Raw genomic sequence first — 21,201 nt, 5'->3', positions numbered from 1 at the left:
TTCCATGATGCACTACGTGAAGTTTGTTAAAGGACAATTCCGGCAAAAATGAAACTAGGGGTAAATAACACATGGGATCCGAGTCGACCGTTCTCTGGGATGCATTTTCATGATTATCGAATGTATCCAGTTTTATCGTTAGTTTTAAGACCTTTCTCAATCTGTGTTCTTGTCTGTACTTGTGTTCTTGTGAAACGTCATCTTTTGTGGCCCAAGTACTGTCCCAATCATGGTCCCAAAAGTTTGCATTTTAGCAAGAACAGTTGAAAATCCCGGAAGTGTTCTTGACACGCTCATTTTACCGAGGATAAATAACTTGTGTCAAAGCCGTCTAAGGAAAGCCTAGCCACTCCCTATTAAGCCCTATTGTACCGAATTTTGGTTGTAGTTCCACCAGAGTTCCACTGGGGGGGGGGGGGGGGGGGGGCGATCGTCCGAGTGCAAAATGAATGGGAGTCTATGGGGCTAGACGGGTAAATTTTTCTCTTTCACCCGATTGCCGTTGAGAAATCACAGATTTGAATGTAGATTTTGCAAGTTCAACATGGGTTATAGGTCCAAAGTTGAATGAACAAGTACTTATGTCCTTTTCTATTTCTTACAGGTTGAGTTGTGGTTGCCCATAACACACTAGCTTTCGGCTAATGGACTTTGATTGGTCAGTCAAGGACTGATTACGTCCAGAGATACCGCTTGATGGCATCGTGGCATCCGAAGTATTTTCGGCGTGGTGTTTTAAAACAACAAAACAAAAACTCTAATAGCACGTGTTGTAAATAAACATAAGTTAGTTACAGAAAAGGCGATTGTCTTTTATTTAGAAATTTTTGTATTGAAATGGTTGACTTCCGGTTTTAAGTTGCGCGCTTTTGTTTTCTTTTGGAAGTGCGCGCGCTCTGGCTAGCACAGTCTATAGCATAGCTTGTCATCTCAAATACGGCAATCACTTCGGCACGGAGCCGTGTTTAAACGTCAAATTTATACTTGCAGCCCCTCTGAAGAGGCAAAAGGTATGTTAATTTAGTTGAGATATGAGCATTTTGTAAGTTAATATGTTTGTTTTTGCACAAATGTAAGACAGCATGTGAATGTTAGCCAGCAGCCATATCACCCTGTAGCCCAAGACTGGTTGCCCACTAAAGCTAAGCAGGGCTGAGCCTGGTTAGTACATGGATGGGAGACCTTCTGAGAAAACCAGGTTACTGCTGGAAGAGGTGTTAGTGAGGCCAGCAGGGGGCGCTCACCCTGTGGTCTGTGTGGGTCCTAACGCCCCAGTATGGTAATGGGGACACTATACTGTCAATTGAGCACTGTCCTTCAGATGAGATGTTAAACCGAGGTCCTGACTCTCTGTGGTCACAAAAAAATCCCAGGATGTCTTTCGAAAGAGTAGGGGTGTAACCCCAGCATCCTGGCCAAATTTGCCCAGTGGCCTCTGTCCATCATGGCCTCCTCATCATCCCCATGTATATATATACCAATTGGCTTCATCACTCTGTCTCCTGACCACCAGTAAGCTGGTGTGTGGTGGGCGTTCTGGCGCAATATGGCTGCCGTCGCATCATCCAGGTGGATGCTGCACATTGGTGGTGGTTGAGGAGATTCCCCCTTCTATGTGAAGCGCTTTGAGTGTCCAGAAAAGCGCTATATAAATGTGATGAATTATTATTATTATTATTATTAATGTGAACAATGATAGCTGATCAGTTACATGTTTTGTATACATTTCAGCTCTTACGTTGGTGATATGGTGAACGGAGTAAAGTTTATAAAGGATTAAACATCATAAAACCATCAGTAAAAGTCTCATCCTTGTTTCGGGGGGCATGCTACAGTAAGAGCTTCACCTCAGTGTGCTAACGTTACATCTAGCGGCCCCTGAATTCTAAGGACAACGGCAACAGCACAGGCAGCGAGCTAGCTTTACAACAACACGGAAAATGGACGGCATCGAAGAGCAAACGCGTAAGCTACAAACCGAAATCAATGAAACAAGAGCTTTATTACACCAAGGAGATACAGAGAGCATGTCAAGGCAGGAATTAAAGGACGATATTGAACACAAAGAAAAACAATTAGCTGAACTACTTAAAATGGAGGCCGCGACTGAGTTATCATTACCCAGGCGTTCATTATACTTAATGAACGTATAACGGCAATAGACGGTGATTTTGAAGCAGATAAAGAAAGGCAACGTCTTCATCAGCTACTGTCACACCAGTACGCCCGCTCCATCTACGGTACCGCCTCTCAGTCTATTGTAGGTAAGCAGTCGGACACTTCAAGCATCACAGCCAAAAGGATTGATGCAGCTGCGGAGTTGGCTGCAAAGGAAGCAGAATATAAAATTGTGCAGGAGGAAATTAAAAGGAAAAAATTAAAGATATAGAATCTGAACTTGAGCGAGAGAGAAATGACAGAGAAATGAACTTGGATATGGACAATCTGCAAATACAACCGAATGATATGCCTTTCTCTGTTGACCACCAATCTGTTAATGAAGCACCAGCTCTCTCTAGTGGCTTACCACCATTAATGCCACAAAACAATGTGTCTATCCATATGTCAAATCACACGGTGAACAATCCAAACCCTCAAATTGTCACTCAAGCGCCTCCCACGGACATTTCCCAGTTGGCCCAAGCAAATCAAAACATTATAGCCATAAACAGAATCCCGGTGCCAATGCCCACAGTGTTCAGCGGAGATCCAATTAACTATATTGAATGGGTGGCTTCAATCTCCTCACTTGTGGACTGCAAAGGCATCTCGCCTGCTGATAAGCTTCATTTGCTCAAAAGGTATGTCACAGGCCCAGCACAAAAATGTCTTTAGGGCACATTCTATCGCAGTGATGAAGAGGCATACAAGGATGCATGGCAAAAGCTTGACCAACGTTATGGACCACCTTTTGTTGTCCAAAGAGCTTTCAGAGACAAACTGTCAAAATGGCCTAAAATAAGCTCAAAGGATGCGGAAGGATTAAGGACATTTTCAGACTTTCTAAATGCATGTCTCCAAGCCACACCATATGTAAAAGGCCTAGAGATACTAAGTGACTATGAGGAAAATCAAAAGATGCTGCAGAAAGTTCCTGACTGGCTGGCATCCCGTTGGAATCGCCAGGTCACAGTTACACTTCTGGACGGCAAGGATTTTCCCTCTTTTAAGGACTTTTTTAAGCACAATTTGTGGCAGTCGAAGCAGAGATCGCATGCAACCCGGTCACGTCTTCATATGCTCTTCACTCATGCAGCTCATCCTACGAGAAAAGGAACACAAAGGACTTTAAACCAAACAGATCCACACAAGTCTTCACAACGCAAACCACGGTACAAAACAACAAGACAAGGTCAAGCCACACAAAATGAAAGGTACCCTGCATGTTTTGCAAAGATGAAAAACACCAGTTGTCAAAGTGCCCTAACTTTTCAGATCAGCCCTTAGAGGAGAAGCGCACATATGTTAAGGACAATAAACTGTGCTATGGATGCTTAATGCCTGGTTCAGATTACACGATTTTAGCCCAATTTTGGCACGATCCGTTTGACGTAGGGTCTCGTGGGGATTCGTAAACGACAACGGGCGTCGGGATGCAAGATTCGATCGTATCATCTCGTATAGTGTGTCATAGTGGGCGACAACCTACGTCGCGTCTGCGATGCTTCACGACATCACGACAAAAAGACTAGCATGTTTAATTTTTTAAACGGTCGTCCACAACGGGTTCCGTCACATGTATGAGGTTGACCAATAGGAGCACAGAAGCTTTTCCGTGCACAACTTTCAAAAATGGCGAAACGAAAGAGAGGCGATGGTGCTACTAGGTGGGAGTTATGACATGGAGGAAAGGTTAATAAGAAAACAATATTTTACCTCAAGTTCTCTTTGGAGGATTGACAGCCAATACTGTCCTCTTCGAGCAATCCAGGAACGTGTCCATTGTCGGGTTTTCTTTCTTTTTTTAAGTTTTCTGAACACAGGACAGCCAATACAACACTCACCGCCACATCCATTGTTTGTTTACGTTCGTTTCCGGAAGTCACTTGCTATAGTTTCGCCTTCTCGATGAAATCACGCGCATTGTTAAAGACGGCACGCGATGACTGGTCAGGAAGCAACGTGTAGTCTGACATGTTTCTTGTCCACGACACGACAAGATTTTAGGAGTCAAAATCGCGTAATCGGACACAGTGACTATCGTAAAAGACAAAAAAAAATCGTGTAATCTGAACCAGGCATAAAGGTGGGCCATAACGCCAAAGATTGTTGCCATCGCCACGCTTGTGACATTTGCAAAGGAAGGCATCCCACTTGTCTGCACAATGACAATCACAAGGCATATGAAAGGTATCAAAGCTCTGGCAACACCGCTCCAAGCACTCCAAATGAAACCGCGACGGTCACAGCTCTCAACATTACTAAGGTGGTTGAGTCAAGTAGCACATCCATGATCGTTCCTGTTTGGGTGTCTACGGTTCAGAGCCCGTCTAAAGAGCAATTAGTTTACGCACTATTAGACACACAAAGTGACAGCACATTTGTCTGTGAAGAATTAAGCAACCAGCTACGAGCGGACACTCACCCTGTAAAGTTGAAGTTAACTACCATGCTGGGTGTTAACTCTATTGTTAAGAGTTACAGAGTATCTGGTCTGCGTGCTATGACTCAGACATTTGCATCGACCTACCCCCCTCATATACCAAAGACTTTATTCCAGTTAACTATGACAACATACCCACTAGTGACACAGCAAAACAATGGCCCCACCTGACAGAAATTGCTGATAAGATACCACCTCTTTTGAGCTGTGATGTTGGTCTCCTTATTGGATTTAACTGTCCCAGAACTTTAGCTCCAAGACAAGTTCTACTAGGAGAAGGTGAGGAGCCATATGCCATCCACACAGACCTAGGGTGGAGTATCGTTGGAGGCTCCACACCAGCGCTCAATGAAACTCAGCCAAGTTTGTGTCATAGAATCACAATAAAGGAATTACCCCCTGTAACTCCCATGGACGTGATTAATGTGCTAGAATCAGATTTTAAGGACACAAAGGCAAGCGACAAAACAGTCTCACAAGAGGATCTCATCTTTTTGGACAAGCTCAAGGAGGGAATAAGGAAAAACGAACAAGGACACTATGAGATGCCTCTGCCATTCAGACAAAGGCCACACTTACCCAACAACAGAAAGCTTGCTGAATAAAGCCTGAAAAAAGCCTGCTCAATAGCTTCCTGGTTCGCTGTTTCACACCACCCCTTTTCCCTCGCTTCCTGGTTTGGCCTTGTTTTGTAAAGTCAATGTTTCTACCAGTAAGTAATTCCAGAGGCAAATTCCCAGCCAGTGAATTGATGTTGAAGTCCGTCACGGCAGAATAACACCATTGTAATCCCAATAGGAATTTGCGGGTGTATCGGAACGTGTGCTGCTGGTCGCTCCAAACGAAATTTAAAACAGTCAATAAAAATAGGGCGTAAAAAGTGACTTCCATCCCTCAGATATTCAACAGATATTCAGCAATGTTCAGACAACATTAAACAGCACACCACAAAGGGGAATTAAACCCTAAAAGACGTTTAAAACACAATAACACGGACACAAGCTATAGCTGCTTGTCGCCTCAGAACAGCGCCATCCGCCAGCCAAAGTAAAACACCAAGGAAAAGGCTTCACCATAAACAAAATCAGATCCCGTGGCTACTGGATCCCAGGGATAGCATCACTCTTCACATCGGTCTCTCCTCGACCCTGAGTTCTATCCAACGCTGGTTTCAAGCATGAGGACATCACCACGGGTCCCGTCCAGCACAAAGCCCTCACCGCCGGTTTCGTCCAGCATAAAGCCTTCACCAATGGTTCCGTCCAGCGTAGGGCCTTCATCGATGGTTCCGTCCAGCCCAGAGTCTGCAAATCGCCGTCAGAGATGGTGGAGGAGGGGGAAGACCTCCAGCCGCCTTAAGAACCCGGAGAACGTGCCCGAGCAGCCCGCCGTATTTCCGGAGGTCGTACCAGAGACCGCTCACGTCTGCCGAGTCAGAGACTGTACACGTCCCGTCTGCCCAGTCAGAGACTGTTCAGGTCACGTCTGCCCAGCCAGACATGGTTCACGTCACATCTGCCCAGACAGAGACGGCTCACGCCACGTCTGCCAAGTCGGAGACAGATCGGGAGATGCCCATTCTCGTGTCTGGAGGGGCACTGATCGGCTATTTAGAGCGTCTAGCTCGGATACTGGAGACTCCCTTCAGAACTAGTGTCTGCTGTTCCCGAGCCGGTGTCGGTTCCTGAGCCGGAGCCAGTGTCTGTTCCTGAGCCGGAGCCAGTGTCTGTTCCTGAGCCGGAGCCAGTGTCTGTTCCTGAGCCGGAGCCAGTGTCTGTTCCTGGAGCCAGTGTCTGTTCCTGAGCCGGAGCCAGTGTCTGTTCCTGAGCCGGAGCCAGTGTCTGTTCCTGAGCCTGAGCCGATGTTTGTTTCTGTGTTTGTGTCTGTGTTTGTGGCTGTTCCTGAGGCGGTGTATGTTCTTGAGCCGGTGTCTGTTCCTGAGCCGGTGTCTGTTCCTGAGCCGGGGCTGTTCCTGAGCAGGGGTCTATTGCTGTTCCTGAACCGGGTTCTGTTCCTGTGTCGTGGTCGCCCGAGTGGTCGTCACCGCCCTGGCCGCCCGAGGGGTCTTCACCGCCACGGCCGCCCGAGGGGTCTTCACCGCCACGGCCGCCCGATGGGTCGTCTGCTTCGCCCTGGCCGCCCGATGGGTCGTCTGCTTCGCCCTGGCCGCCCGATGGACTATTTGCTTCGCCCTGGCCGCCCGATGGACTGTCTGCTTCGCCCTGGCCGCCGGCTAAACCATCACCCCCTGTTTCTGTTCTCTTCCATGGACCTGGCCCCCCATCCCTCCCCCTGATCCTCCACCGTTCCACCTCCCTCCTGGACTCTTGTTTTGTTTGTTTTTTGTGGGTCTTGGAGCGTCTGGTAGCCGCTCCTTAGAGGGGGGGCTATGTCATGTTGTCATGTGTTTGTGTTTATTCTGGTCTGTTGTGAGCACATGACTGTCTAGTTATTTCTTGTGCCATGTGCTCTCCTGTCTATTGTCTAACCCCGCCCTTCTTGTTATCTCATTATTGGTTAATTTACCCCACCTGCCCGCCTTGTTACCTCTTTCGTTTGTTGGCCTATTTTATCTCGCTGTGTCTGCAGTCCTGTGCTGGTCCGTTGTACATGTTACGTCTTTCGTGTGTACCTTCCCGTTTGTTCTGAGCTTTGGAGTTTGTACCTTACCTGTCTGTCATCCAAATAAATCACTCTGCAACTGAATCCACGTGTCTCGTCTCTCACCCGTGACAATATACTAGCGTTATAGATTAATCTGTTGTAAAACTAAAACTAACGCTAAAACTGGGTACATTCGATTATCATGAAAATTATTATCAGTAACCTTCAGATGTTGCCAGTACTGTTCTGCGAGCGCGAGGTCTTGCTTTCTCCCTGCCGTCACTCTCTCTAACTACTTGTTCAGTGAATGGCTGAGACGAGCAGCAGCACATTTATGTGTTGAGCGCTCGGCAGTTTTTTTGTTTTTCCACGGACTTGTCACTTATCTGCTTCTCTTTTGTTTTTTGTTTAAATAGTTTTGTTTGACCATTTTAATTTCCTTTCTTTTCTTGTGCTTATTACTTGTAATAGGCTACTCACCATCACAGAGCTTTCACCCAGTTCCCGAACTCTCTCAATTCAGATAATTTTACACATATAGGCTAAAAAAATATAGTCATTCACTACATCATATTATCATAGCTACTTGTTCTATTGTCTGATAAAAATAATATAGGCAATGAGAACAGCTTTATTGGACATTCGGCTATAGCCTATTATATTAAAATACAGAATGTGAGAATGAATTTAGAGAGAAAACACATTAGGCAGGTAGAACCCAAGTACGACGCGATGACGTCACGGATATGCTAATTAGCGCATGGCGTCATCTAGCGACATTTAGGGACTTTTGGGAAGGAGTTTATGGCAAGCCATTTTAACATTTAAAAGCTTTAAAGCTTTAAAAATTTGACTATCCGGAATTCACATTGTAGATATCAACAACATCTTTCTGACTAGTCGTACATTTTGGATAGTTGGAATTGTCATTCAAGATATCTGTAACGTAATTGTGACTAGTCGAAAGGACAGATAGAGATATCTGTAATTCAGTTTTGACTAGGCAAAACTGAATTACAGGTATCTGAAATGACGTCATTGAAAACGACCTTCAACTCGTCACACATCTGAAATGACAATAATGGATAGGAAGAATGTAGTTGCGGATATCTGAAATGTTCATTTTGACTAGGCAAAACTGAATTACAGATATTTGTTAAATGTTAAAATGGCTTGCCATAGGGGTTAGCTACTTGCCTTTGAAAATAGTTGGCAACACTGGTTATTTACCCCTAGGTTCATTTTTGGCCGGAATTGTCCTTTAACACGAGAGAGCAGAGCTGGAATCTAGGGGTAGTGAATTTAAACAGGCTTAATATTGTCTAGTTTTTACTCTTGTCAAGTTTTTGCTCACAATACTGTTCCAATACAGCCATTTGTTATTTCATAGCTTTAGATCATTTCACTACAATTCTAACTTGTGGAAAATAGTAACAATAATGAATGAATAGGTGTGTCCACTGTAAACAGCCATGCAATGCCAGTTACTATGCAACAATACATATGTTTTAAACTATGAACAGTTCTTCCAATCCTTACCAAGTTGCCAAGGCAACCATTGGCTTTTGTTATTTATTTTGTAAACTAAAAAAAAATTTTTTCCAAATGACACCCATCCTTACAACACAAGGGTAATCTGCAGGTTATGCACTTCAGATAAACTGCATAACCTTCAGCCAATATTGACTCAACCCGAAAAGAATGTTTCGACATACTTGTTAAAAGATTTTTCATAGTATCACCTTTACATGATCATATTCCCCAATGGAAAGCAGGCCATGTGTTTGTATTGTGTTTGGGTGCGGTCTCTTCTCAGAAGTACAGGCCTGGGGAGGGTTTTCAGGGGCGTGACAGTGTGTTTTTATGAACTCCACCCAGAATTTCGGCCTGTCTACATACTGCCTGCCTCTACACAACAGCACTGTGCTATTAACAACACGAAACAGGTATGTGCCTATCTTTAGCCTCTTTTCTCTTTTTCAAAACTTTGTCAGCATCTTCAAGGTTAATAGATTTAACTTCAGTGTATGTATTTGCATAGTGATATTCAAATTGTGTAAATATTTATGTGGCTGATGTGTTTTGCCTAATGCAAACAGTAAGTAGCCATGTCATGGTGACATGAATGGCATCTTTAGAGTCTTACGGATATTAAACAAATAACTGGACAACTTTGAAAGAAATATAGAGTTTAATTTGCTACTTTAATTTATAACTTTTGCTAGCTTTAAACACATGCCTTCATGTGATTCACAGGCACGGTGAAATCCACAGGCCTGTTGACGAGTCTGAACTTGCAGTGTTCAAATTCATTCAGTGCAGATCGCACAATAATAAATTGTTGTAAAAGTTATTCTGCACCCAAAGCCGATTCTTAGGAACTTTATTTGATTTCTTCTGTTAAGAAGAGCGTGCATTCATTACGCTTAACATAGTGTTACTTGTTAATGTCATTTTATCATGCATCCACTCTGGCTCACCATTCACACAGTGCAATGGGTGGGGTGGTTGGTTTCTTGGAAGAGTGAGTCATCAACTCGTACGAGCAGGGAACCAGTAACAATTTATGTAGTTTTTACAACAAACATTGACCAAATTTATTGGTGTTTTCAAAGAGAAGTTTTTTTACCCTTTATCATTCAACTGCACCCATAAAGACAAATTACTTTTTTCAGTATTAGTATTTCATATTAGTTTTATGTCAGAGGCTATCGCTGCATCTTAAATAGCATACTGTCTGAGCAGGTACACAGTGGGCAGTGGGCAGCCATTTTTGCTGTGGCACCTGGGGAGCGATTGAGGGTTAGTTGCCTTGCTCAAGAGCACCTCAATCATTTCCTGCTGGTATTGAGAATCGAACCTGCAATCTCTTCGGTTACCAGTCTGACTCTCTAACCATGACAGCCCCAATGTGGGTAGTATGAATGAAATCCGGATGTACTTCATCCACCATGTGTCATGTGTTTTTCACATTCTATATCGTAGGGAAGTACTATTAGATTTTGGATGCAGTGTGTATATCTTCTAATGGAAGGATTGAACTTGTGCATTCAAGATTGTGGGTTTGCTTAATAAAGTAATGTTTAAAAAAACATTTGTCTGTTAACATTATAGCATGGCCAATTATTATTTTCTGTCAAATTAACAATGTAATCTCTCTGTTTAGATTTCAGAGATCATGGATGTAAGTACATTTTATCCCCTCAATAATTCTATCTACACTGAACAAAATTATAAACGCAACACTTTTGTTTTTGCCCCCATTTTTCATGAGCTGAACTCAAAGATCTGAGGCCTGATCTTTGTACACAAAAGGCCTATTTCTCTCAAATATTGTTCACAAATCTGCCTAATCTGTGTTAGTGAGCACTTCTCCTTTGCCGAGATAATCCATCCACCTCACAGGTGTGGCATATCAAGATGCTGATTAGACAGCATGATTATTGCACAAGTGTGCCTTAGGCTGGTCACAATAAAAGGCAACTCTAGAATGTGCAGTTTTACTGTATTGGGGTTCCGAAAACCTGTCAGTATCTGGTATGACCACCATTTGCCTCACACAGTGCAACAAATCTCCTTCACATAGAGTTGATCAGGTTGTAGCAGGGTTCCCGCGGATCCTTAAAGTCTTAAATTAGATCTTTTTAATTTAAGGCCATAAAAAATCTTTAAAAGTCTTCTTTTTACTAATGAAAGGTTTTACATTTTCGATGGCAATTTGACTTAGATATATAAAAAAAAATTCCAAATTAAAACTAATTAGCGTACTTTTTTATTTATTATTCGTTCTTTGTGGATTTGCTTGTTCACGTGACATTTCGCGTCACATTCGAGCCAGCATTACGTCTGTATCTGAAACAGCGGGAGAGAAGGTGAAGAATGTTGTTTAATTTCAGTTCAATTGTAAGTTCATTCTTTATGTGCGTAGTGGTGTGCGATGTGTATTGTCTATGATATTGTAATCATTGGCACTGCAAGCTGACATCGCATTTGTCTCTCACGCTTGCTTTCACTGCGTGATGTGTCAGTGCAGTTATAGGTATGTCCCTAAATAGAGTTTTTGTCTTATATTTATATCATATTATGTTATCATACAATCACATCAACAAGAGGGCCGTTTTCCTGTGCACAATAGCAAATGTGATATTTATTTTATATAACAGTTAAATTACTTAACAGTTAAGTTACATAAAACAATAATGTCAATATTGTTTGTTTTCCTTGTATTTCGCAGACGAGAATTTGAAAATGAAACCATAGCAGAGTCTCAATGCAACAGACAGCGATTATTTTTTTTGACTGAAATCTGCGTTTTGAACAAATAATTTTAACGATTCAATGAACAATTTTTCCTGAATGAATCAGCCTTTTTAACAAATCGGTTGAATGAATGACTCCCTAAGGCCCCATCCACACTACTACGTTTTAGTTTAAACGGAGAACTTTTGCTACGTTTGCTCCTCCCGTCCAGACTAAAACGGCAAAAACGAAGACCTAAAACGGAGAAGTTTAGAAACACTGCCGACCCCGTTTTGCGTTTTGAATCTCCGGAGAGCGTTTTAGTGAAGACGGGTCAAAACGGAGGACTTTAGAAACGATGACGCAGAGGCGCACGCTCGGCTCTCTGATTGGGTGTCATACAACGGAAGAAAACATACAACAACAGCCTGGACTACCACTTACATTAGTGCAAGTAAATTCTGCATTTTACAATGCTATAACTGCCTACATGCGCCGGAGGCAAGCATTTGAACAATCTGTGACAATTCCCGTGTACAGCGGAGGTATCGACCGTACATGGAGCGTCAGTTTTGGGTTAAGCCGGGAAGAACCAGCGCATGGGTTGGATAATTTTATCAATGAAGTTATAGTTCCTGAGGAATGGTGCGAAAACTTTCGAGTGTCCAGATCGGCACTTATCAACCTCAGGGAAATCTGAGGAATAGTCAATCTGGTTCCTGTTTACACGCATGCCCAGTGTAGGTGAATGGTCACTTCATCCGCGTTTTCAGTCGTTTTAATGTGGACGGAGATCAATTCTAATACGCAACTAAAACGCTGGTGTGGACCAAGGGGGTAATCCATCAGCCCGAAACTGAAGCCTCGCGGGAGCCGCCATTGTAGTAGAACTTCACCTGCTGTTAGCATTCCATTGACTCCCATTCATTTTGGCGTCACTTTGACAGCGAATAACTTTACATCTTAGGCGTCCAAAGACTTAATTTGTCCATTATTTATTTCTAAAGAAACATGGCAATGTATTAAAGGCCCCATTACTTTGCATCTTACGTTATGGCCCCGTAGAAGCCGTTTTTGTAAAAAATAGGCTAACGATTGCGTCATAACCATGCGACTCTGTGTCGCACAATAGAGCAATTACCATATAGACAGGAGGAGAAGCTCGCAAGCAATCTTTTACGGTCTATGAGGCAATCGGGGGGACAAAGAGGCATAAAGTCAAGGGAGACGCCCATAGATAGAGAGCCCATAAAAGCAACAGGACAAAATATTTCAACAACGTGTTTGAGGAATTAGGTGATTCAGATTTTCTTGGCACAGCTACTAGAAGATTTACAACTGTCAGACTGTCGTCAAGCTCAGTTTGAGCATCCGCAGTCGCTCAGCCATCAGAAAGGAAGTGCAATAATCGGGCTTCAGTCTTCTCCGTTGAAATCAATGGGGTCGCTGTGTCCATTTCTTTTACTGTCTATGGTGTGGACAGAGATCGTATTCGTTTGAATTCTCCGTTTCTAAACTAAAAAGCAGTAGTGTGGATAGGGCCTAAGACAGTGACTGTTTCACATTTAAAGTACCCTTTAATTAAAATGTTAGAATTAGAAATCAGTTCATATTTAAATATTGAATTAAAAAAACTATCTCATAGCTTTATTTATGCAATTGTAAATGGAGTGTAAATAACGTTATATTAATCCCAGTTCGGATGTTGCTGCTTTCTCACCTCTGCACTGCAAAGATGGATTTTGATTTAATGATTTAATTTATCTGGTAACAGTGGTATTGTGTTATTATTCTAATATAATTTAATTTGAATGTTAGAGGAATGCGTATAACCTTTTTATGTCAAATTTTAAGTGTAAAAAAAATCCATATATAGGTGAAAATGCCCCTGGAAATCAATTTTAGGTTGCAAATATTGCCCGTTAAAAAAAATAAAATTCTGTCACTGCTGTGAACTGACCACTGCATAGAATATAAAAAATTATGAATATCTTCGTGAGTCAGCTGTCAACAACAGGCCTAAATCTGCCATGGTACCAGTACACAAACACAATCAGTAAAATATCATCTAATTATTATTAACAAAACTTTAAAAATATCGAAATAGATTTTTGTAAATATTGCACACCCCTAACTAAGGTATTATTTTGATTTCTTCGGGTCTTAAAAAGGTCATAAAAAGCCTTAAATTTTACTTTAAAAAGTGTGCAGATACCCTGTTGTTGATTTTGACCTGTGGAATGTTGGTCCACTCTTCTTAAATGGATGTGGGAAGTTGCTGGAATTGGCAGGACCTGGAACACGCTGTCGTATACGCCGATCCAGAGCATCAAACATGCTCAATGGTTGACATGTACGGTGAGTATGCTGGCCATCCAAAAAGTGGGATGTTTTCAGCTTCCAGGAATTGTGTACAGATCCTTGCAACATGGGGCCGTGCATTATCATGCTGCAACCTGAGGTGATATTCGTGGATGAATGGCACAACAATGGGCCTCAGGATCTCGTCATGGTATCTCTGTGCATTCAAAATGCCATCAATAAAAAATATGTGTTCGTTGTCCATAACATACGCCTGCCCATACCATAACCCCACCGCCACCATGGGCCACTCGATCCACAACGTTGACATCAGAAAACCGCTCACCCACACGACGCCATACATGCCGTCTGCCATCTGTCCTGTACATTGAAAACCGGGATTCATCCATGAAGAGAACACCTCTCCAAAGTGCCAGACGCCATCGAATGTGAGCATTTGCCCTCTCAAGTCGGTTACGACAACGAACTGCAGTCAGGTCGAGACCCCGATGAGGACGACGAGCATGCAGATGAGCTTCCCTGAGACGGTTTCTGACAGTTTGTGCTGAAATTCTTTGATTATGCAAACCGATTGTTGCAGCAGCTGTACGGGTGGCTGGTCTTAAACGGTCTTGGAGGTGAAGATGCTGGATGTGGAGGTCCTGGGCTGGTGATTGTGGTTGTGAAGCCGGTTGGATGTACTGCCAAACGCCTTTGGAGACGGCTTATAGTAGAGAAATGAACATTCAATTCACGAGAACAGCTCTGGTGGACATTCCTGCAGTCAGCATGCCAATTGCACGCTTCCTTAAAACTTGCGACATCTGTGGCATTGTGCTGGGGTTGCACGACTACTGATTTTTGCTAGTGGATTTCTTATCAAAACAATACTCGAGTTACTCGACTACTCGTGGTTCATGCTTCTGTAAATGAAAAGACAAGAAATAGTTCTTTACAATAAATGTTTATTAATTCATAACCTAATGCAACAATTACATAAGTAAACTCCCAAAACATTATATTACATATTTAAATTTCCATGTAACAAAGTAAAGCCAAATAAATAGCGTTCTTGCCTTTCATTTCAGACGCAATGTCCGCATTTAGAGCCCGTTCACATATTGCGTTTTGTGCACGTGCAAATTCGTTATTTCAAATGTAGGCGCGCTGCAAGCGCGCTCATAATGAAGCGACGCGCGCGCTCATTTTTCCAGGCGCGCCTATCCCGCGGCAAAATGAAAGCAGGCTTGTTCGACTGGAACCGGCACTTCACAGACAGGTCGCGGTAGTTTGATGTCATTCGCATATCTTTCTGTCCGCTACGCTCGCTCCGTGCCAGTGGACACGCACCGCATCTCAACTTTTCAGAATACCGCAAGCACGCCGCAGGTCATGTGACAAAACCAAACGATCAGCTTCGGCCTTTCTGTAACATCGAAAGCTCGGCTGAACAGCTGATCACAGCTGTACAGGGCGGCTTTTTATTGCATTTTTATTGCTTTTTTATTTTTATTATTTATTAATTGAAATCAATTAATCCTTTGCCAATACTTCCTCGTCATCATGGAGAGCAGTTCAAGGTTGCATAGCAACGACAGACGCCAGTGCAAGCACTTGTGGAAAGGAGAAAGTTTTCATGCGCGCTATCCACGCGTTTTTAGTCGCGATATGTGAACGGCCCCTTACAGAGTTGGCAAATTACAATATTTTTGTCATCTTGATGAAATACTGATGTGTGTGTCTGCTGGTGACGTTCGCCATTTTGAATTAATTTATGGTTAATACACGCTCGAGTAGTTGATTAGTTACGACAGAGTCGACTAGTGGTTAAAGTAGTCGATCTCTCGACTACTCGACTAGTCTGTGCAAGCCCTATGTGTGATAAAACAGCACATTTTAGAGTGGCCTTTTATTGTGGCCAGCCTAAGGCACACCTGTGCAATTATCATGCTGTCTAATCAGCATCTTGATATGCCACACCTGTGAGGTGGATGGATTATCTCGGCAAAGGAGAAGTGCTCACTAACACAGATTTAGACAGATTTGTGAACAATATTTGAGAGAAATAGGCCTTTTGTGTACATAGAAAATGTCTTAGATCTTTGGGTTCAGCTCATGAAAAATGGGGGCAAAAACAAAAGTGTTGCGTTTATCATTTTGTCCAGTGTAGTTTGGTTCAAAAAGTATCATGCTATAAGTTCTATTATAATCTGTTTCAGCTTTCAGATGCCCTCGATTTTACACAGCAAAGCAACCAGCAGGCAGGAGACCCAGTATGGCCTGGCCAACCAGCCAACCCCATCTGGCCAGGCCAGCCTACTAACCCCGCCTTGCCTGGCCAACCAGCCAATCCTGGCTGGCCTGGACAGCCTGCTAACCCCTCTTGGCCTGGACAGCCTGCTAACCCCGCTTGGCCTGGACAGCCTGCTAACCCTGCCTGGCCTGGGCAGCCAAACCAACCAACATGGCCTGGACAGCCCGGGCAGCCTACAGCTCCTGGGTGGCCTGGACCTGCACCACAAACTGGCCCTTATGGTGCTCCTAATCAAACTCCAAAAGCACTAGTGAGATGTTTTCACTTTTCTTGGATTTGTACAACCATCATGGAGTTTGTTCTATAGAATAAATTTTAAATACCTTGGGCTAGTAAATGTCTAAATATTTGAATCTTGTTAAAGTGAACGGTCTGTGTTAAATACAGTAGGGTACAACAGGACTAAAGGCACACCTGAAGGAAAATTTTTTCACAACTCCCATAGTGCATGAATATATATAAAAATATATGTTTTTATTGAACATTGATTTTACACCCCATGCTTGGTGTAAAATAGCCTGGTAAACCAGACCGACATCAAGATATTAGGTCTGGGAACTCACCATTGGCATGCCTCAATCCGAGGTGCAGGATAAACGATTGTCTTTCAAATTCCCTCTGCACAAAATAGGATAGCGCTACAACCAACCAGAGCAACGAACGGTTGTGGCTGAGTGAAACCCATGCGTTTTCCCACCAGCGGAGATAGCTGATATATTAAACTTTTGCCGTATCCGGTCGGCAAAACTCCGAACAAATCTTCCTTTTTTAAGAATGACTTAAGTTCCATTCTTTGTTCTTTTCTCCAAGAAAAGCTTAACTCCAAGTCCTCCAGAGTCGCGGCCAAAGCCGATTCGAAAGACCGCTGTTCGCCAGCAGCAGCGGTCATCTTCTTTGTTTTCAAGTAGCAGGGAATTCACGCTGAACCATCACAATTCTGCAGTCATTATGTAAAGCCCGCCCACCAACTCTATACACAATGTGATAGGCCTGACTAGAGTTTGGTTTTTCCAGCTTGAAAGCCAACGGAGTGTTGCTAGACTATAATAAATTTTGCTGCCGCTGGGGTGCGTCTAGATTTCTATGCTAGGTGTAAAAGGCACCCAGTATAAATACAAATAGTTAAGCTAAATAATCAAAGCTTTATTAAGGACGTACATTGTCCAAAAACACAAACAATAAAACAGACAAATACAGAAAAACAAACAGTTCACAATATCACATAAACATAGGTTTAATAGGTTAAAACGCCAATGGTTCCACATACTGGAGAAGAACCTGGCTCAACTTAGTGCTTGGTTTGTCAGTGTTTTTGTCAGTACAGCAGAACAGGTTGGCACACCAACACTTACAAACAGCTTGCAATGCTCCATCGTGGCACATCATTATATGCTACATTGAGTTTCTGCATGCTGCTCTTTCTGTAGCGCCGCCACAAATTGGCAGTATACATAGGGGCACAATATGCTCTAAAAAGTGTAGACTTCACAGAGTCTGAGCACATACTAAATTTTCGAATCAACATATTAGCTTGTGCAAACATCATATGACACTGTCTATAAATGTCCCTACAGGTCATCAGTTATATAATGCCCTAAGTATTTAGCTTCATTACATACTTTAATGACAATACCAGAAAGAGAGAAGTCAGGAAAGGACATTTTTCGTCCCCTAACAATCATAATAATTACTCCTTTGCATTATATTTAATGTCAAAGTCTGAGTAACTCTGTTACTGTTGAAGGCCAGCACTATATGGACAAAAAAAATCACCAAATCGTTGGCTTACATCCAGTGGTTGATGATAGTGTTACCAACCATTTACCCTATTCCACAGCAGTTAAGCAGCTTCGATAAATAGTATATAAATAGCATAGCATATAAAATAGCATATAAACATTAAAAAGAAAGGGAGACAAAATACTTCCCAGTCTAACTCTATTGCTTAAATTGAATAGAGCAGACACAGAGTTACCCCATTTTACATGCGGTGAATATATAAGCGTGCCAAAAAGCCCGAATTCTCACCAGAAATTTAGGAACTTATAGGCTTTAGAGGCATCAATAAAACACACAAATAATGTGGTATTATGCCTGTTATACAAATCTAAAATATCATTTAAAACAAAAATACACATATCTGTGCCATGTTAAGATTTAAAACCAAACTGGTTGTCAGAGGTCAGGAAAAATTTTGCCTACTTATTCAGTGAAGTCCTCTCCATAACCTTGGATAAAATACTGGCCAGTAATTATCCATACTATTTATTTTGCTAGCTTTGTCTTTAATAATAGGCACTAACATAACATATAAAATAGAATCTGGTAAAATACAATGAACTAAAAACCCAGTAAAACAAGTGGCAATCAAAGGAGTTTTCTACTCGCAAATTTTAAATGTTTAGCAGCTATCTTATCCATACCACATGCTTCCACAGGTGTTGTGTAAAGCGGATGTTTTGTAAAGTGCTTTGGCAAGTTTTTGTGCCATCTAGTGGTTAAAACGAAAATAAAATAAAATGCTCCTTTTACTCCGGTGTGCCTTTAGCCCTGTTGAACCCTAATGGTTCTTGGTTTCTGAGGGTTTACTCAACATTTACTTTTCTTTTTTACAAGACTGTGCCATTTGACCTCCCGCTACAAAATGGAGCCTTCAACAAGATGCTCATCACCATCACTGGAGAGGTCAAACCCAACCCTAAAAAGTAAAAACAACAATGTACACACCCATAAAAACATGACAAATTTTGACATATTATTCATACACTCAAAGTATTTAAGCCTAAATTTAACATCCATGTTTTGAATTGCATAATTATAAAATTCACCAAAATTACAGTTTTAACATAAACTATTTAATTTAAAGTAGGGTTAGGCAATTTTGGAGAGGCTTGCAATAGCAAGCTAGCATTGAAAGCATAAGATCCCAACCTCCCTTCAGAACGTCTCCAAATCCTACAATGCACACAGCCAGAGCAGAGTCTGCAAAGCATCACGAGAGACAGCATTAAATTACTTCATGTATCAAAATACATAACATTACAATAATAATGAACATGATCAACTTAGAGCTCTGACTCGTACCACCGACTGCTGGAGATTCATTTCACCATTGATAGGGTTGTTGGCATTTAAACGCGTAACAGCTCCAGGTAGAACACCACTGGGTACCATTGCGTAATTATGGTTAATTCATTTGATAATATATTTCAGTAAAACAAAAAAAAAAGCATTGCAGAGTTTATTATTAACTATGTATTTAAATCATATTTTCATAATGCATTTATTAAAATTTCTTTGAATCAGCATAAACCTGTTTATTGTGAAAAGTTACATTTATTCAGTCATAAAGGATGAGCATGTTTAATATATGGTTAGCCCGTGGAACAATATTCAGCTTAAAATTTATGAGATTGAAACAAATTTTGATTTATTGATGAGAAATATATAAACTTGTAAATTTTTGTATGCAATTTAAATACATAAATCTGAAATTTAGGCCTAAATACTTTTTAAGTGTAATATACATCATAAATTACATAATACATTTTGTTTTGTCACCACATTTTGGTTAAAAAAACAAGCATTTGGCTTGTAAATAATGTACACTGATGAATTATTGTTACCTAGAACATACATTAAATTCTCCTTCTTTGTGACATCCCTGTGTATTTCATGTGTGTAATCTTATTTTTTTTCTCCTCCAATTAGTTTCACAATTAATTTTAATAGAGGCAATGACATTGCGTTCCATTTAAACCCCCGTTTCAATGAAAGTGGAAAGCAAGTGATTGTGCGAAACAGCATGATTGGAAAACAATGGGGTAGAGAAGAGCGAGAGCTTCCCTCCTTCCCTTTTGCCCCAGGAAAGCCTTTTGAGGTGAGCGTGGCAAACAATTAAGTTTCTTTTTCATCTCAATGGTTTTATTTTGATTAAACAAATGTCTTAAATATTTACTGTTCGGCCCTCATTGTGTTTAAAGACATTAGAGAACATCAGATAAGAACAGAAAAGGAGGTCCTGAAATAGCATCACTAAAAAGTACTGCAACAAAGCAGACAAAACAAGATCATGCATTTGTCTCCAGCCACGTTTGGTCAAAACAATTCCATGCCTGTTGAATTGCAACTGATTAAAATTGCTTTGAATTTCAGATGAAGATCTTATGCACTGACACTGAATTCAAAGTGGCTGTGAACAAGTCACACCTTCTGGAGTTCAAACATCGTGTCCGTGAGCTCAACCAGATCAGAGGTCTTAGTATCTTCAATGATGTCACCCTCAGTTCTGTAAATGTGGAGACACTGCAGTGAAATCATACCACTGATTCTGTAATGGTTTCATGTCATGACATATGCAACCTATTCAACCACATGTGCAAGTTATTTTATCTCCATTTTTTAAACACTATGTATGTCAACAAGAGTTTATATTAACTACAAATGTTAGAGTGATATACATCTGCATGCAAATTTTTCTCAGTGCTGTAGTTCGCTTTGGTACCTCTATGTGGGTCTGTTATCTGGGTAGGATTGGGTTGTAATAAGGTTCAGTGGCAGGGTTAAAAGGAATAAATATTTTACATGAACATGATACTGATGAGGATAATGGCGGAGGTCATAGTGGGGAATGTGATAGTGGCCAATCAAGAATAATGCATAATTAATGTGAAATTAGAACTGGAATAACTTTATGAATATAAGTTATCTTCAACTGTAACCAGTGCCAAAGATGGTTCTTCTTTGTATAAAGATTGCACGATTAAAGAAACAACAACTGATGTAAACATGGGGTTCTGGGCATGTAATTACAATCCTCTGTGAGATCTGTGTAGTACACTTTTACTGGCAGCCCCTAATATATAAAATAACAGCAGTGTAAACTGAAGTCAAGGCAGTGTTACATTTTTAATCATGGAAACAGTCTTGTCAGAGTTGTTGTCAGAGACGCCCTGACAGAAATCTAATAGAATTGACCTCAATTATGCAGAGGTCTATTATAGTGCCTGAAGCACCTGATGACTTCAAAGAGTTGAGCCCTGTTGCAACCCACAGATGAAACCTCCAACATTGTATTAATAATGTGAAAACATTTTAAGAATGCTCCCTTGGTTTGTGAATGTGCCTCATTCAGTCTGTA

The 21,201-nt window shown here is 41.6% G+C and overlaps 1 protein-coding gene across 1 annotated transcript; it reads left to right on the top strand.

Moving 5' to 3' along the window:
- Window positions 1–8,940: 8,940 nt before the first annotated feature.
- On the top strand, window positions 8,941–20,848 carry lgals3b (lectin, galactoside binding soluble 3b). The gene is made up of 6 exons (XM_077238975.1): window positions 8,941–9,153; window positions 10,374–10,391; window positions 15,967–16,311; window positions 18,678–18,766; window positions 19,773–19,941; window positions 20,217–20,848. Exons 1-6 carry the CDS (start codon window positions 8,956–8,958, stop codon window positions 20,373–20,375), a joined length of 978 nt encoding a protein of 325 aa, XP_077095090.1. The 5' UTR covers window positions 8,941–8,955; the 3' UTR covers window positions 20,376–20,848.
- Window positions 20,849–21,201: the final 353 nt, after the last annotated feature.

Source organism: Siphateles boraxobius, unplaced genomic scaffold (genome assembly GCF_051911475.1).
Source record: "Siphateles boraxobius isolate OS27281-9 unplaced genomic scaffold, OSU_SipBor_1 22, whole genome shotgun sequence".
NCBI lineage: Eukaryota > Metazoa > Chordata > Actinopteri > Cypriniformes > Leuciscidae > Siphateles > Siphateles boraxobius.
The sequence above is the reverse complement of the archived record's forward strand: the minus strand, read 5'-3'. Positions and strand labels throughout refer to the sequence as shown.

Bases quoted from the DNA above. Each gene is read 5' to 3' on its own strand.
- lgals3b (XM_077238975.1), top strand. From the start codon at position 8,956: ATGATCATATTCCCCAATGGAAAGCAGGCCATGTGTTTGTATTGTGTT. The intron at 16,312-18,677 runs GTGAGATGTTTT...CTTTTTTACAAG, and splicing joins ATCAAACTCCAAAAGCACTA to ACTGTGCCATTTGACCTCCC. The intron at 19,942-20,216 runs GTGAGCGTGGCA...TTTGAATTTCAG, and splicing joins CCCCAGGAAAGCCTTTTGAG to ATGAAGATCTTATGCACTGA.